Source organism: Bacillus rossius, chromosome 2, assembly GCF_032445375.1.
Source record: "Bacillus rossius redtenbacheri isolate Brsri chromosome 2, Brsri_v3, whole genome shotgun sequence".
Lineage (NCBI taxonomy): Eukaryota > Metazoa > Arthropoda > Insecta > Phasmatodea > Bacillidae > Bacillus > Bacillus rossius.
Genome location: NC_086331.1, coordinates 133,166,946 through 133,184,406, shown reverse-complemented (window position 1 = coordinate 133,184,406; position 17,461 = coordinate 133,166,946). Strand labels below are relative to the sequence as shown.

At 42.7% G+C, this 17,461-nt stretch overlaps 1 protein-coding gene across 1 annotated transcript in view; it reads right to left on the bottom strand.

Annotated features, from left to right (window-relative positions):
- Positions 1-15,477: 15,477 nt before the first annotated feature.
- Positions 15,478-17,461, bottom strand: part of LOC134529001 (optomotor-blind protein-like) — a 385,878-nt gene continuing 383,894 nt past the window's right edge. The window contains exon 7 of the mRNA XM_063362669.1: positions 15,478-16,250. Coding sequence (XP_063218739.1) covers positions 15,478-16,250 — 773 coding nt within the window. The remainder of the gene's footprint in view (positions 16,251-17,461) is intronic.

Here is a 17,461-nt window from a genome sequence, read left to right as displayed (position 1 = left end):
GTCCTTGGCGAATAATTGGTGAATTATTCGCCAAGGACGCGGCTACAACCCAGAAGCCAAGCTAGTTCAGGCAATGGTCATGAAAGTCTGCGAACATTATTAGCATTCCAAATGTTGCCATAATGATCCCTAGGAAGTAGCCCTGAACTGTTAATGTTCTCGAAAAATGTTCATTGTGTAAACTTACCAAGTGGGTAAATATGCCCCGGTCTCCACTACTTTGGATTTATATCTCGACAGTATCGTGTTATGACAGCCATTAATACTATTTTGGATGGACGACAAGGTATTCTCAGGCAAAAACGATAAACCATCTTTCCCTAGAAGATATTTTGTAAATTTACTGTGACTGTGTGATGAAGGTTACTACTGTTAATACAAAGGGTATTATCTACCATATATATTTTTTAATAATAGCTGGCCATTTAAACAAATATGACAAACAGAGCAAATGTGGGTTATACATCAGAGTTTTCTTGCAGTAAACAAGTCTCTCCCCCCCCCCCCAGTTTCGAATATATGTCTTCTTGGGAACGTATTCATCATATAAATATTAACTATGCTTATTCGGAACTATGTTTAACTTACTTAATTCATTTCATGATAATTGTACATTTTGGTCTTGTAGCTAGCTGACTTACTTTTTGCATTAGAAATTGCAACTGCGATCGTGGTTGGAATCCCAATCCATCACTTATTATTATTTTTTTCTAATCTTAATGTACCAGCAAACTGGGGAAGCATCAGTGATGTCATATAACACAGCCATCAGCACTAGCGGTGCCTACCAGCGAACATTGATCCAGATGGTGCCCACGAGGCGACACAACATGGCAGACCACGGCCGGAGGAACCTCGAAGGTATGTCAAGTATATATGATAAAATAGTGTAGGGAGAGGAGGCCAGAAGAGAGTTACATAGCTTCAGCTGAGTCCCAAGTAAATACCATAACTTCTCCCTTGCCCCTGTGGTCCACAATTATTTCTTTCTGGTCAAAATACAAGCTTCCTTCTTTCGTTACCGAATACTATAATTTTTATTTGTAATATAAAAAAATAATTTTCAACCATGAATCTTTCCTTACTACACTAATATTATTTGAAAATATAATTTAATATTTTTCGTTATATTAGCAATTACTTTTTAGTTTAGAATTCTAGTCATACATCCTACCAAGTTCAAAATGAAGTCAAAGGTAGAAAATTTATTATTTTTGCTCCCTAAAAATATTTACTTAAAAAATTATTAATTAATTATGGAATTTAAGCTTACGTTCTTGTTGAAAATGGAATTGTAGAGAAAATGAAAATTGAAAATTGACGGGATGCATCGCAAGGGTAAAACTAAACAGCTGACTCCACTCTTACCCGCGAACAATCCCAATTAGACTCGGCAATCAAGTCAGATTGCCTTAAGAGGGAACCCCCTTCCCCCCCATTACCAAAATTTTTTTTAAATATTTTTGACGTGACAACGTCTAATAAATGGATGAACGCTGGCTGCACGCACGAAAAAGTGTCCCGTTACGATGTGTCCCGTTACGCTCATTGTACGCTTGCACCGCATCTATCTCTCTTCCACTCGATTGGAACAACCATGGATTTGACTTTTTCGAAGCACATTAAACTTGAAACACTCCCATTCGTTTACTACTTTTCCTATCATCATCATAACACAGATTGGAAGAAGTTAAATAGCAAACATGTATAAAAGTTATATTAGTTAAAATAATCTCTTCGTTAAAGTAATAAACATATTTGAATTAATGAGTGCAAATAAAAGTAAATTTATCAATTAAATTGTAGATTTAATTTCACTCCTTCTTTGTATCCGTACAAAATAGTGATAATTCAATAAAAATGATTTAATTTTATTCATAAAATTATGCAATAATTTCATCAATGTTTTGTTATGACGTTGTCACGTTAAACTATCGTCCGTAAACCGACTTTACAGACAACATATTTTTTTATTTAATAAAAAAATATAACTGAATTAAGGGAAATACTTTTCTTTATGCACTGACTTCTGATGTTTTCCTTTGTCAGAATAAGCATGTTAATAGAGATTGTTTTTAATTCTTTTCTTTTTAACTTTTGAGTGTGATTTCTGTGATACTATTAATTTGTAAAACGTAATATTTTCCCGCTAGCATGAGTGAAATCTATAGTGAATGCATTCATAGAAAGAAAATTTACTTCATATATGAATCAAACAATAGCACTTTTTAAAATTTGTTTCTTAATTTGGTTTTTTGTAGTTTTTAACTTAAATTTTAAGCACTCACAATACGTTATATTAGTGCAGCTATAAATTTAAATTTCACCATTTGTTGAAAAATTATATGAATATGACTGCAGAACAGCGCCTACTGGTTAAAAATAATATGGTCGTAATAACAATATCTTATATAGACACTTATATCATTGAAAATATTTTAAAATATATATCTAAAATCTTAACCAGCTAAAATGTTTTTTTTTTAACATTCATTTTTTATTTATAATGTTTGAAATATAAACCATTTTGATAGGCGTCTAAAACTAGTCGGAGATAATATTTGTTAATTAATGACGTACTGCAGTTTCAGCTATGTTGATAAATTTGTTTTCTATAAGATTTAATATAAGCCTTAATTTAGCATGAACAAAATTCTTGGGACAAGAATCTCATTGTTGTTTTTGTATTTGATTTTTACATGTGAAATAATTTTTTCAGAACTAATTCTTGTAAAGCGTCTTGGTTTCTTAAGTAAGCGTTGAGCAGAATTCGATAACATAATTTTTACTTTAGTTCATAACATAATATTTGCCTTTTTCTAAGCACAGAGACATGAAAAATATAAAAATATAATTTTGAAATATAATAATGAAAGTATAAAATTCTGTGCGAAAAGTTCTAGGTAAGAATGCGAGATAAGTTATAGTTTAGATTGAAAGCTTACATACTCAACAGCAGGGAAGTTAATAGAAAAATAATTTAATGCTTAGTTTGGGCTTTAATTAAAATTGTTAACATTAGTAAAATAATTTTAAAGTGGTTTTGGATGGTATCAGACATTGTGGATCTTAAAAAGCATTTGAATTTGAATAGATGAAACCTTCCTAGAATATTTCGATTTTAATTCTTTGATAAAGGAATAAATAGCACATCTCAAAACAAATTTATAAGTGTAATGGAACGAACAAATATGATACAATATTGAAGAAAATATAACTTAGGACTTATTTCTTGTACACAACTGACCAAATAGGACATTAGAGCCGAAGTTTTGTAAGTCGAAAAGCGACATACAAGAGATTATTGCAGGAGTGCATACATAAAAGTGTTCTTTTTTGGGAAAATTTTAGGTGTCACAGAGATCTCATTTTCAAATTTTGTAGCAATATCCTACAGTGGTTACAAGTTCCCTCGGTTTTTAGAACATTCCAATGTGTGTTTATAAGTGATTTTACAGACTGAATTAAACAATGAGAATAAAGTTACTGAGATCTAAGGAGATTCAGAATGGAATACTGCATAGGATTATTATGAGAACATGAAAATAATTTAATAGTTGACAGTGCCATGTAAATTGTATCAGTTTTTACTGTTTTATACAACCTCCTGCCACAAATTTTCTGCCAACAGTATATGGAAAAACAATTTTATGTAGTGGTCAGTGTTCGTAAACTAACATCATATGGTGATTTACAATTGATAGCTTGAAAATGGGTACTACTGGTACTAGCTATGTGTACTGTCAAATTTGACTCAAGTTACATGCAACATGCATATAAAAGTAAATAATTATTTTGCTTGAAAGAGGGTAGGATGACAAATAAATTTCTACAATAGTTTTTTTTTTTTTTTACAAAATCGTGGTGTTATAATAGACCAGTGTTTTATGTTACAAGACCTCAGCGAGAACTAACAAGCAAAAAAATAACAGCCTGTTTCTTCTCATGTTTCAGTTAAACCTGCAAGTAGTAAACCACTTGGCCGTAACATAAGAAGAAATGAGGCAGTATGGTTTTGAAACATTACGAATAATGTTTGATATTCTGGTAAGCAACGTATAGACTACTGGAAACTGAAATCTTTGTTCCTGATAAAATATTTAACTATGTATTCTTAACATTTTATTGTGTAATAAAATGCTCGTCCATTATTAAACTTTTAAGTTGAGAGAATTAACTTTAAGTTTTTTCATGGCGCTTGGTGATTTCTCTAAGTTTTTTTTACAAAAATACTTCTTAAAATCGAAATAATAATCATGTGGGACATATTAATGGGTCAAATGTCATATTATACTTAATGGTATGCCAAGACATAAACCGGACGATGTGCAAGGAAAATATTTTGAAAAAATGTGGAATGAGTGCTGGATCTGTACAATGATGCTTGTCAAAGAATGCAGGGCCTGACCTCCATGAGACCATATATAGAACATATCCTGGAAATAGAACTGAGGTCTACGAAGTAAATTGCACAGTTTCGGTGTTATCAAAACCACTAAACAAAGGCCAAAAAATTATGTCAAGCAATGTCATCTTGAATTTAAAAATAAAATAAAAAATAAAAAAACATTCAGTCGGTATGTTGAATTGGGAATTTGTGACTTAAATAAAAATCCTGCATTACAGATTTTCGTCTAATGTTTACTTGGATGTTTATAGAATTTCCGCAGTATTTTTTGCCTTTATGTTTCGTAATATTTACTACGAGTTTTTCTAACGTTTTAGTAATTTTCCTGCTTTCTTTCACATTATATTTTTAGTGTTCGGATTTATCTTTCAGTGACTGTATGAAGTTTCTTTTCTTCTTTTTCGAAAATCATTTTCTTATTATGTTCTTTTCCTGTTGAAGAACGGTGTGAATTTCACTTTTTTCCAGTATTGTACTAAACACTTTTATGTTCATATATGTAAGCAAAGACTGAAGTTTGACTACTAAACTAGCATACCTATAATTTTCTCTTAGAAAAATATATTTGCCAATTTAGTTTTTACAAATGCAGGCAACACAGATACGTGGTGTTTGAATTAAGTGGAAATGATATTGATTTCATTTAGTATAAAACGTTAAACAAAATCTTACCAATATTTTTTTATTCTTGGATTTTTTTCTTACGTATTACTGGTTACTTGCGTAATGTAAAAAATTGATTGTCTGTAAAGTCGGTTTACGGACGATAGTTTAACGTGACAACGTCATAACAAAACATTGATGAAATTATTGATCCAGAAGAAAAGGAAATATCATATTCAGCCTGAGACTGATCCGTAATAACTAGGTCTTTGCAACCAAACCATTTAGGCATTAAAAATATTATATTCTTTGAGGAAGAATTTTTTTTTAATTTTTCTATCTTTTGTATGATAAAATCTACCTCTGCACACTTTAATGAATAAAATTGAATAATTTTTATTGAATTATTACTATTTTGTATGGATACAAAGGAGTGAAATGAAATCTACAATTTAATTAATAAATTTACTTTTATATTTGCATTAATTAATTTAAATATATTTATTACTTTTGAAATGTTGCGTGCGCCGTCAACCTATGGATTGTAAGTCAGTCATTCTAACCTCACGACCACGAGGCTATATTGAACATTTGTTTCAGATGATATAAATGAATAATATTCCACGCACGATATTTGTTTGAATTTCTTTTAACTAGCATGTTCTCTGTTGGACTCGAAATATTTACACGCTCGTGGGCTCTCATAACTATAATACGGTGTGTGATTTAGTTGATCAAATATTAACTCATGAGAAATAATTACCAATGTCAAACTAAAGCGTGAAAAGTATCATACCAGCAATAAATATTTAGTTACACAGCTAAAACAATACTCATACAAAACTGTTTAAATATACTGATTTACACTAGTAATTAAAATAATACGTACTTGTAAGTACGCCATTTCCTTGCGAATATACTCCCGTCGCGCGGTGCACAACAATAACCTCGTTTTGCCGCCACGTGCCGGCCGAGTTCTCTGTACCGTCCGCAACATACCAGAGAGATGCCACGCATGCGTAAACATCCGTAGTTGAAAAGAAAAAGGAGAAAGAGCTGCGCCTTCGTTGAGGACGGACGTGTCCCGGAGCTGCTCGCCGTGAATTTATAGATCGTCGACGCCCAAGCTGTGGTTAGCACTTCTTAGTGCTACCCAGCGGTGTACTGAAAGGTGCCTGTGTGCTACATGCGCACAGGCGGTAAGAGTGAGCTGCGGTGAAGTAAGTTTTGGCAACCAACAACTCGGCAACACCCGGGGAGCTAGCTCCCCTGTAGCCTAGCCAGAACCCGGCTAACTTAGCCCCGGGGGACGGTCATAGTGGACCCGAGCGTAGGCTACCACGACGACGACGACGACATGAGCGACGCTGTCGAGATGGCAGATAGCGAGGCCCCCTCAGGGCCTAGCAACGACCAGGCAAGTGGCTGGACTGTTGCCACTGGCAACCGTAGCAAACGTCTGCACACGGAGGTGTCCGGTGCAGGCAGCAGCGACGACGAGGCGGGCCCCTCCCCCCCTCGCCCGCAACCAACTGCAGGCCATGCCGCCGGAGCTGCGGCACCGCCCAAGAAACTTAAAGTGAAGCCCCTGTACGTCTTCTTGGACCAGGGGCACCAATACCCGCGTGTGTACACTGCCCTGAAACAGGCAGTAGCCGAAACATTCACGTGCCAGAACCGCGGGCGTGACGAGATACAGGTCAACGTGGCCTCAGTCCCAGACTACCAACGAGCAGTTAAAGCACTGCAGGCCATCGGTGCCCAACACTCGGTCCTCCTTCAGAGGGACGAGGTTCCCAAGAAGTTCGTGCTGCGCGGGGTGCACCGCCACACGCCTTCCGAATTTCTCCAGGAGGAATTCCGTGTCCAAAACCTGCCGGTTCAGAACCACTGGTTCCTGGAGAACCGGCAGCGCAGAGAGAAGTGCGATGCACTTGTCATCGAGGTGCCTCAGAGCTGCGACTCTGAGCGCATCTACGGCCTTAAGGAGTTCGCCGGCATGCTTGTGCGTGTCGACGACTACCGTCGCCCTTCAGGCCCCTCCCAATGCAGCGTATGCCAGCGCTATAACCACGTTGGCAAGGCCTGCCACGCGGCCCCTGTGTGCCGGTGGTGCAGCGGGCCACACCGCGCTCCCGACTGCCCCAATGGGGGCAACCAGGAGTACAAGAAGTGCGCTCACTGCAAAGAGGCACACTGCGCAAACTACAAGGGCTGTCAGGTGTACAAGAAAGAGACCCGCAGGCACCTCCCGCCCCAGGTGCGCAAGCAGCGCGAGCAGCAGTCTCGCCGCGACTTGCGCGCAAACAAGCAAGCTGCATCGCAGCCCCAGCCGCAACCGATGCCACGGCTCCCTCCGGGCTACTTCGGCCCCCCGAGGCAAAACCCCTGGGGTCCACCGAGGCACCCTCCTCCCCAGAGCTTCGGAGACTACCTGCAGCAGGCAGGTGGCAACAGGTTTGCGCCCCTGGAGCAACACTGCGAGCCCAGCTACAATGAGCTGGACTACCCAGTGCTTGCAAACAATCCCTGGCAGCGAAAGCAGGGGTTCAAAAAACACCCGACGGGCCACAAAAACGGCCAAGGCAAGCCCCAGCGACCCACTCAGGACAGGCCCCAGCAGCCTGGACCGGACAGGCCGCGACAGCCTGCCCAGGACAAGCTCGTGGCAGCCAAGGCTACGCCAGCCCCGGCGAGGCGCACGACCGCGCTCTCCCGGCCGCAGGTAGCCCCCGCACCTGAGACGAGCATGGCGGTAGACGCAGCTCCAGTGCTGCCAACTGCACCGCCCGCGCCCCAACAGCAGCCAGCCTCGAAACCGGGCCTGGCTGACTTCCAGAAAGTGCTCGAGCAGTCGCGCACTTTCAACACGGATGAAAATCTGGCGGCCACAATTGTCCCCATGTGCCAGCTTATGGTCATATGGTGCGACCCAGCTGTCACACTCGCAGATAAAGTCCATGCGATGATGGGCTTCGTCCAAACACTCGCTGCCAAGCTTAATGGCAGCTCATAATCCGGCCCAGTGTTGTATACCAACCGCGGCCCATAGTCTTAAGTCCCTCCTATTCTGGAATGCACGCGGCATTAAAAATAAAATACCGGAATTAATTCACCACTTAGAAAAATACAAAATAAAAATAGCTGCGATCAATGAAACCCACTTAACTCCGACTGATAGAATTACTATATTAAATTATATAATCTATAAGCGCGACAGAGTAAATCAAAGAGGCGGGGGAGTAGCCCTTATTGTTCATAAAAGCATAAAGCATACAGAATGGCAGCTCCCCGATTTTCAGAATCTAGAAGCGATAGCCATTAACCTAACTATTAACAGGCAAAATGTAAAACTTATTTCTATGTATGCGCGACCAGGCAGGTCCCTAAGTGCGGCGGATCTGGACGCCCTGTATGGGGCGGCCCCGACCTTCCTCGCTTTAGGAGACATAAATGCTAAACACAGAGAGTGGAACAGCAGGCGAGCCACACAGAATGGTACAATTCTTTATAACCACCAACTAAATCACAACTACCAAATTCATGCTCCCATGGAGCCCACACACGACACAGGGCGTGTGGGGGTCCTCCCAGATGTTCTAGACATCGTTATTAATAAACGTGTGAACTCGGGATTCGAACTCGAAGTTGTACACGACTTAACGTCTGACCACTTCCCTGTTCACTTAATTTTTGACGACGCAAATGTCGAATCAAATCCACCTCGTAAAGTTAGGGATTACAAAAATGCAGATTGGGCCAGTTTTAAAAATTTTTTGTCACTAAATCTTTCAGAACTTGATGAAATAAATAATAGCGATAATTTAGAAACCGCTATAACCAATTTTACCGCGAAAATTCAAGACGGAATTAGCCAGTGCATCCCAGAAAAGGAGGTTAAGTTAGTGCATGACGAGCTGCCAGCATACATTTTCGATATGATATCGCAAAAGAACAGACTGCGCCGCGAATACACACGGCGACGCACGCACATTATCAAACGCAGAATCAACGAGCTTCAAACTGCTATATCATATGAACTCTCGTTGTGGCGTAGCAGCCAGTGGGAAGCCAAAATCGCAAAGCTCAATGTTCAGGACGGGAGTGCCTGGGCAATGACTAAGCGAATTTTGAATAAATTTGATAAAATTCCACCCCTCCAAACAAATAATGGACTTGCATTTCTTCCCCAGGACAAGGCGCATGCTTTCGCAAGCACCTTAGAAACAGCATTACAGCCCAATTTGCAGCCTTGTGACAGGCCATTCACTGCACAAATTTACCGCGAACTCCGCGCTGAACTGCACCAGCCCACTATCTCTGAGCCTCTCCCCACCCAGGCCCAAGAAATTAAGCGCGCTATCAAGAATATGAAGCCGCGAAAAGCCCCTGGGAACGACGGCATACAAGCAGTTGTTCTCAAACAGCTCCCAGACGAAGCCTTAGAATATCTGGCTGAATGCATTAATGCAATGCTCAGACTGAATATTTTTCCCTCCCAGTGGAAGGAAGCTAAAGTAATAGTCTTCCACAAGCCGGGCAAGGACAAAACACTGCCCCAGAATTACAGGCCAATAAGCCTCTTAAGTACTGTGTCTAAAGTTGCGGAGCGCATAATTTTACACAGACTCAAAGTACACATACACGAACAAAACTTGCTGCCAAATGAGCAATTTGGCTTTCGCAGTGCTCATTCGACTACCCACCAACTGGTCCGTCTTACTGAAGAGATAACCAGCGCATTCAACGTCCAAGACTACGTAGTTGCTACGTTTCTCGATGTAGAAAAGGCCTTTGATAGAGTTTTTCATGCAGGGCTCATACATAAAATGTATGAAGCAAACTTCCCGGATTGCTACACTAAACTCATAGCATCCTATCTAGCAGGCAGAACCTTTAGAGTGTCATCTGAAGGGGCAACGTCTGACCTAAAATTAATTAAAGCCGGAGTGCCGCAGGGCAGCATCCTAGGCCCTGTACTATTTAATATATATGTACGCGACATGCCTCGCCCCGCACACAGACTAGTCAAGCTAGGCTGCTATGCAGACGACACTGTACTGTATAGCAGATCTCATAACCTACAGCTAGCCACTACCAGGCTCCAGACTGTGCTCACTGAAATCGAACAGTGGTGTACAGCTTGGCGCATAAAAGTAAACACGACCAAGTCTGAGGCGATTGTGTTTACACGCAAACACCTCCCGCCAGCCGACAACAGGCCGCAACTACGCCTATTTGATGAGCCAATCCCTCACAAGGACGTAGTTAAATACCTAGGAGTCCACATGGATAGGAAACTCCTGTGGAGACAGCACATTGACATTAAACAAACCCAAGCTCAGGTTAGAATGCGCGCATTATATCCTGTAATGAGTAGGCGATGTGGCAGCACAGTCAAAAATGGATTACTGCTCTACAAAGCTCTCATACGCCCGATAATCACGTATGCAGCCCCAGTCTGGGCTACTGCAGCATACTGCCATCTAATAAAACTGCAGCGAGTTCAGAATAGATGCATTCGAATCGCTGCAGACGCCCCGATATACTGTCCCGTAGAGAACTTGCACAGTGAAACTAACACTGAAACTTTGCAAGATTTTTATATCCGCACAACCCAAAATTTTTACGATAAATGCGTAAATAATTTAAATCCACATATTTCCTCCCTTGGAAACTATGATCCAAATGATACACAGAAGTATAAGCTTCCGAAATCAATCCTGGCGCACCGCCCGCCGTAGCTGCGGGCGAGGCGCCCTCTGATTGGCCGAGCCTGACAGCCAATCAGCGCACGACCCCCTCCAAACAAAACCAGTTGCCGGCGCTCGGAGCAGCTCAGTACCTCCCGCGCCGGCCTTCCACGGACTCGTGGCAGGCCGGCAAAACAAATCTGCCTATGCTTCCGCATAATTAAGGGCAGTGTGTGCATGACAAATGAAACAAAGCTCGCGCACAATACACATGTGTGCTGGCAGCTCTTAAATAATAAGTAAATGTTAAATTAATATAAATTTAAGGTTTCACCCCCTTAGTATAGGTTAAGTAAATTAAGAACATAAGCGCCTAAAAAAAATATCATACATGACAAATAATTACGTGATTATGTAATAACCAAACATGATTATAATAATTCAAAATGGTCCGAAGCACGCAGGTGTATGTTCTAACCTGCTTCAGGGTTCACTGCCTGTGTTGTTAGGGCTGACTCTTTATGCCTGATGGGCATGGCTCGCCTGCAGGCCTCACCTGCAGTGACGGTCGTGTTTCTGATGGCATGAGATTTTGAATTACACCTAAATAAACACACAGATGGCTGTAATACATGTGATAACCAAACATGATGCTTATTCAAAATGGTCCGAAGCACGCAGGTGTATGTTCTAACCTGCCTCAGGGTTCACTGCCTGTGTTGTTAGGGCTGACTCTTTATGCCTGATGGGCATGGCTCGCCTGGCAGGCCTCACCTGCAGTGACGGTCGTGTTTCTGATGGCATGAGATTTTGAATACCAGCTACCATTGCAACTAGTGTGACATCGCTCACACACAACATGCATACCAACCATATGTATGCGTGTGTATATATATGTATATATGCCTGAACATGTATATATATATACATAACACCAATTTTTTTCCCTTCTCAAACACCAGGCTAGCTGGCAGCCAGGTGGGAGACGACGAAGTCGCCCCCTAAAGACCAGTACCCAACCAAATAAAGTTTAATGCGGACAAAAAGTCCAAGTTCCCTCCCAAACTTGCCAAGTAGTGACTTTCTACTCTGTCCAACTCTTCTTCCTGAACCATCCCTCTGTTCCCGTAGCCAACCTGCTTGCTATTAATGCATGACATTTGCATCCCGCATGTGAGTGCCCAGGGTTTTCCCTCTGCCTATGGAGGTTTTACCTGGGCCCAACTTATCTCTAGTGTTAGTCTAGAATAGTCAAGTGAGGGGAGTTAGTCATGGCGCCAATTGCTGCCATGGCTGGCCAATCCCCCTCCTTAGCACATATGCATGTTCCCTCTTCTGCATGGTACCCCCTGCATGATTAGAGCGTATAGGCTTCGGCCTGAGACGCACTTAGAGTCTCTCCCTAACCCGAACCCCTCCCAATACACTTAGTTATTAACTTAGGTTAGGAAAAAAGAAAAATAAAAAAAAAATTCATCCGTAGTCAGCTGGCTGGCAGCTGGGGGGAAACGACTAAGTCGCCCCCCAAAAAAACCAGTGCCACAAAACCACAACAAAAACAGTCCAAGCGCCCAACCCCCGCATGGTAGACTCTTTCTACTCTGACCAACTCTTCTTCCTGAACCATCCTTCTGTTTCCTGTAACCAACCTGCTCGTAATTAATGCATGAAATTTTGCATCCCGCATGATAGTGCCCAGGGTTTTCCCTCTGTCTATGGAGGTTTTACCTGGGCCCAACTTATCTAGTTATAGTCTAGAGTTAAGAAGGGGAGTTAGTCATGGCGCCAATCGCAGCCATGGCTGGCCAATCCCCGAACAAGCACACGATGCATGCTCCCTTGTCTGCATGGCTTAAACCCAGCATGATTAGGCGTAAAGGCTTCGGCCTGGGACGCACCTAGAGTCTTCCCTAACCCAGACCCTCCCAAACAAAATACACTTAGTTTTAATTAGGTTAGGAAAAAAATCATCCGTAGTGGGACATCCGTAGTGGGACAATTTCATGCGTGCAGCCAGCGTTCATCGATTTATTAGACGTTGTCACGTCAAAAATACTGTTATTTTCACTCAAATGATTGGAAATTTTAATTAAGTATTGATAGATAATATAACTCTAAGCATTTCTAAGTAATTAAAATTCATCCAATTATTAGATTCACAGAAGGAATATTTGGACGTAGAAAATAAAAACAAAAGTATGAAATATATTACGACTAAGAGTGTTAACAGATTCACCAACCAAAAGATTAAAGTAAGCTATGGTTAATATGACTAACTGCATTTTCTAAAGCAGTAGACTGCGACACACGATGTGACTAAACATTCGTATTCTTAAAACACTCGAGAATGTCTCCATGCTTTGTGGCGTGTTCAATGTATAAAAATGTTATGTTTATCACACCCACATTCAAAAACGTTTACATTCGTAAACATAGACTTTTGGAATTCTTTGTCAGGTTTTACTTAAAGTTTGTTCATAATAGTTTTTATTAAAATAAAGAAACACAATAAATGAAAAGGCTTTTAAAATAAAAAAACTAAATCGATCTGCAATATTTTTTTTGTAACATAATAGCCAGATTTTTGACAAAGCAGTATCACACTGTTGTATATTTCAGTAAATTTATCTTTTAAAATATAACTTTTTCACAGTTTACAAGACAAAACATAATTTTCTTACTAGTTAAATTACTTTTATACAACCTTCTTAGGGCACATACTTGGAAAGCATACTTTCCGTGAAAATTTTTTTTATACATATGCCAGTTCACAATACCATTGTTTCACGATTTTTAAATTTAAAGTTTGTAATTTTTTGCTTGTCTTCTTTTAAGAACATCCAATCGTTTCTCTCATCTTCCAACATAATAAGATAAAAGCAACATTTAAAAAATAATATTGAAAACAGTGTACCGTAGCTTGCGTTTTTTATAATTTTTTTCTAATCATTATTGAAACCAAAATAGAGAATACTGTTGTTTAATTGAGCAATTTGCCATTTTTTTAGTAAACATAATTGCGCAGATTCAATTGGCATCCTGAAAATATTACATATATTATTAAAATATAATGTATTAAAGTTATAATTTGTGAACAATTCAAAGCAATATTTTTTCAAAATGTAATAAACATTAAATGATGGAAAAAACACAAGAAATTAAATGATGCCATTACTTTCTTGGAATTTTCATTATTTCTGCAAATGGTAAAAAATTATATACATCATTTCTATGTTTAATTAAGTATGTAGTTTTTCTTTCTTGACATTTAATAAATGTAAGGTAAATTAATTCGTTGGAGTAACAAAAATCCTTTTTTTCTCTACACGTGTCATAATTATTTAAAATCTCTATGATAGTGATGGAAGAGAACATTTTACCAAGAAATGTTATCCTCACTAGTGCAGCATAAATTATTAGGATGCTAGAAATTTATAGCAAAGTATTAAAAAGTTGATGCACAGCACATATAAATTTTATAATTCTTAATTTCGCTACAGGAATTTCACACACATCAAAAATAAAACTTATGAACACTGCTCTTTACCATTACCGTGCTATTGCACAGCCCTAATCTACATCAACTACACGTGTTAACAACTGAACGTAATTCTCCACTTCACTATTACAGTTTACTTATAAACCAGTTTCTAAATTTTTTATTGCATTTCTTTCATTTTTATTGGGAACACACATAAGCGAATAAGTTCACTTTCAGCAATGCCATATCGAAGTGTGATTTGAGTCTTGGCTCGCACACCCAAGCAGTGGCGCGCTTGTCCGGCCTCGCTCATTTCTCCTCACTCCCGGCACTCAGCTCGCCCCCCTGCTTCACGTCCAGCCCGTTCACCATCTTCTCGATGCTCTTGTTCGGCCTCGCTCACTTCTCTTCACTCCCGGCACTCAACTCGCCCCCTGCTTCACGTCCAGCCCGTTCACAATCTTCTCGATGCTCTTGTTCGGCCTCGCTTACTTCTCTTCACTCCCGGCACTCAACTCGCCCCCTGCTTCACGTCCAGCCCGTTCACAATCTTCACGATGCTCTTGTTCGGCCTCGCTCACTTCTCTTCACTCCCGGCACTCAGCTCGCCCCCCTGCTTCACGTCCAGCCCGTTCACCATCTTCTCGATGCTCTTGTTCGGCCTCGCTCACTTCTCTTCACTCCCGGCACTCAACTCGCCCCCTGCTTCACGTCCAGCCCATTCACAATCTTCTCGATGCTCTTGTTCGGCCTCGCTTACTTCTCTTCACTCCCGGCACTCAACTCGCCCCCTGCTTCACGTCCAGCCCGTTCACAATCTTCTCGATGCTCTTGTTCGGTCTCGCTTACTTCTCTTCACTCCCGGCATCAACTCGCCCCCTGCTTCACGTCCAGCCCGTTCACAATCTTCTCGATGCTCTTGTTCGGCCTCGCTCACTTCTCTTCACTCCCGGCACTCAGCTCGCCCCCCTGCTTCACATCCAGCCCGTTCACCATCTTCACGATGCTCTTGTTCGGCCTCGCTCACTTCTCTTCACTCCCGGCACTCAGCTCGCCCCCCTGCTTCACATCCAGCCCGTTCACCATCTTCACGATGCTCTTGTTCGGCCTCGCTCACTTCTCTTCACTCCCGGCACTCAGCTCGCCCCCCTGCTTCACGTCCAGCCCGTTCACCATCTTCTCGATGCTCTTGTTCGGCCTCGCTCACTTCTCTTCACTCCCGGCACTCAACTCGCCCCCTGCTTCACGTCCAGCCCGTTCACAATCTTCTCGATGCTCTTGTTCGGCCTCGCTCACTTCTCTTCACTCCCGGCACTCAGCTCGCCCCCCTGCTTCACGTCCAGCCCGTTCACCATCTTCTCGATGCTCTTGAGCTCGCTGGCGCTGGCCGTGGCGGCGCGCGCCACGGGCGACGAGGACTGGGGCCGCGGCGGCGGCGGCGTGCCGGCCAGCGCCTTGGGGCTGGTGCTCAGGCTGCGGTGGTGCTGGGGCTGGTGGTGGTGGTGGTGGTGGGGCTGGTGGGGCTGGTGGGGCTGGTGGTTGAGCAGCGACCCGGGCGTCACCGTCTCGAAGGCGGAGCCGAGCAGCGAGCCGCCCAGCGAGTTGGCCGCCGCCGGCAGGCTGTAGGGCGCGAAGCGGTGCGCAGCGGCGGCGGCCGCCTTCAGCTGGTGGTGCAGCGGCGGCGGCGAGTGGTGGTGCGGGTGCAGGCCGGCGGCGTAGTGGCCGAACAGCGCCGGGTGCTGCGCCGCCAGGGCCAGCTGCGCGTTGAACAGCAGGCCGGGGCTCATGGCGGGCAGCGACAGCGGCGGGCCGGGGTAGAGGCCGTGCGGGTAGAGGTAGGGCAGCAGGTGCGGCGGCGGGTGGATGGGCGGGCCGACGGAGATGTTGGGTGCGGGGTAGTCGGCCTGGTGCGGCTGCGACGAGGGGCCCGCGGCCAGCGGCGAGGCGGCGCCGGCCGGCCGGAACGCCGTCGACGCCGCCGACTCGGAGCAGCTGCTGTCGCTGGCGTCGCGCTCCGAGTCGTCGGGCGGCTGCAGGCGGAGGTCGGGCGGCGCCGGCGCGGGGCCTGCGGACAGAGAGAACCAGGCTGCTTCAGGCGGGGCGCGGCTCTCTCGGAGCCTGCCCTCCACGCTCGAGCCACCGTTCCTTCGTCGCATGCACTACAGACAGCTTTTCTCTTCATCCATCCAAAATATTTTTTTTTTCATAACTTTTAAAATTCTGTGACTTATATATTATACTTGCTTTACGACTATGCAGTAAAAAATGTTATATTTTAAATTTCTTTGAGCCAACCCGTTTTATTTCTTTTATCACTTTCAATAGCAGATACTACCAAGTGCTGAACGTACAAACAGAAAAAAAAAATGCGGGTTTTAAGACACAGAGTTTCTTGACTTTCTTAAATTATTATTAATTATTTGACAATCAAAAGTAAGCTGCAACTTAACCATTTTAAAAGATTCTTAAATTTACACGCAATTATTAACCTAATATATTTTAAATTAATATAACTTGATGCAAAATAATACACTTTCATACATTTAGTACACGCATGGAGGACTGTAGTCGGTGGTCCGACATACGGACATACGCATACGGACATACGCACCCGTGTGAGGGTGGCGGTGCTTGCCAAGATGGTTGTCAGGGAGCGTGTGGTTGTGCAGGAAGAAGTGGAGGAACAGTCTGTGAGTCGGACATATGCACCCGTGTGAGGGTGGTGTGACGCCAACTAGTATTTTTGGAACAATTTTTAAATTTGAATTATAAAAAAAATAATGTCTCCAGTCAATCTTTTTCTGCAAGAACTTAAACTTGTTGCTCTTCCTGTACACTCCCATTTAATCTTTACCAGGCCTGCCTCCCCAATTTTTCCCAGCCCTAGATCCGATTTTGGCCGAGTCTTTGCGAGTCAGATAGGTATTCGTTTATTCCCGCCTTGGCGCACGAAAGTCACCTGTAATCCGCTTCCGATTCGTGATGATAACTGCTATGTCCTGCAAGCTCTCAGGGCAGACTAATTCTAAGACCTCACCTGACACGAGCTATTTTCACCAACGTATAGTGACGCCTCGGGTTCAGTAGAGCCTCTCTCCAAGTTTTCCTGGGAACACCGACCGAGAGCAATGACCGGACACTAACCCCAGCCAGGGTCAGCCTGTCCCCAAGGCCACGACACTAAAACCAAAAGTACATGCTTATGCCACCTGACGGTAGTTTTGCGAATCACTTCCCCTGGGTGTTTGAACGCCCGCTAAACGCCTGCCCTCTGGC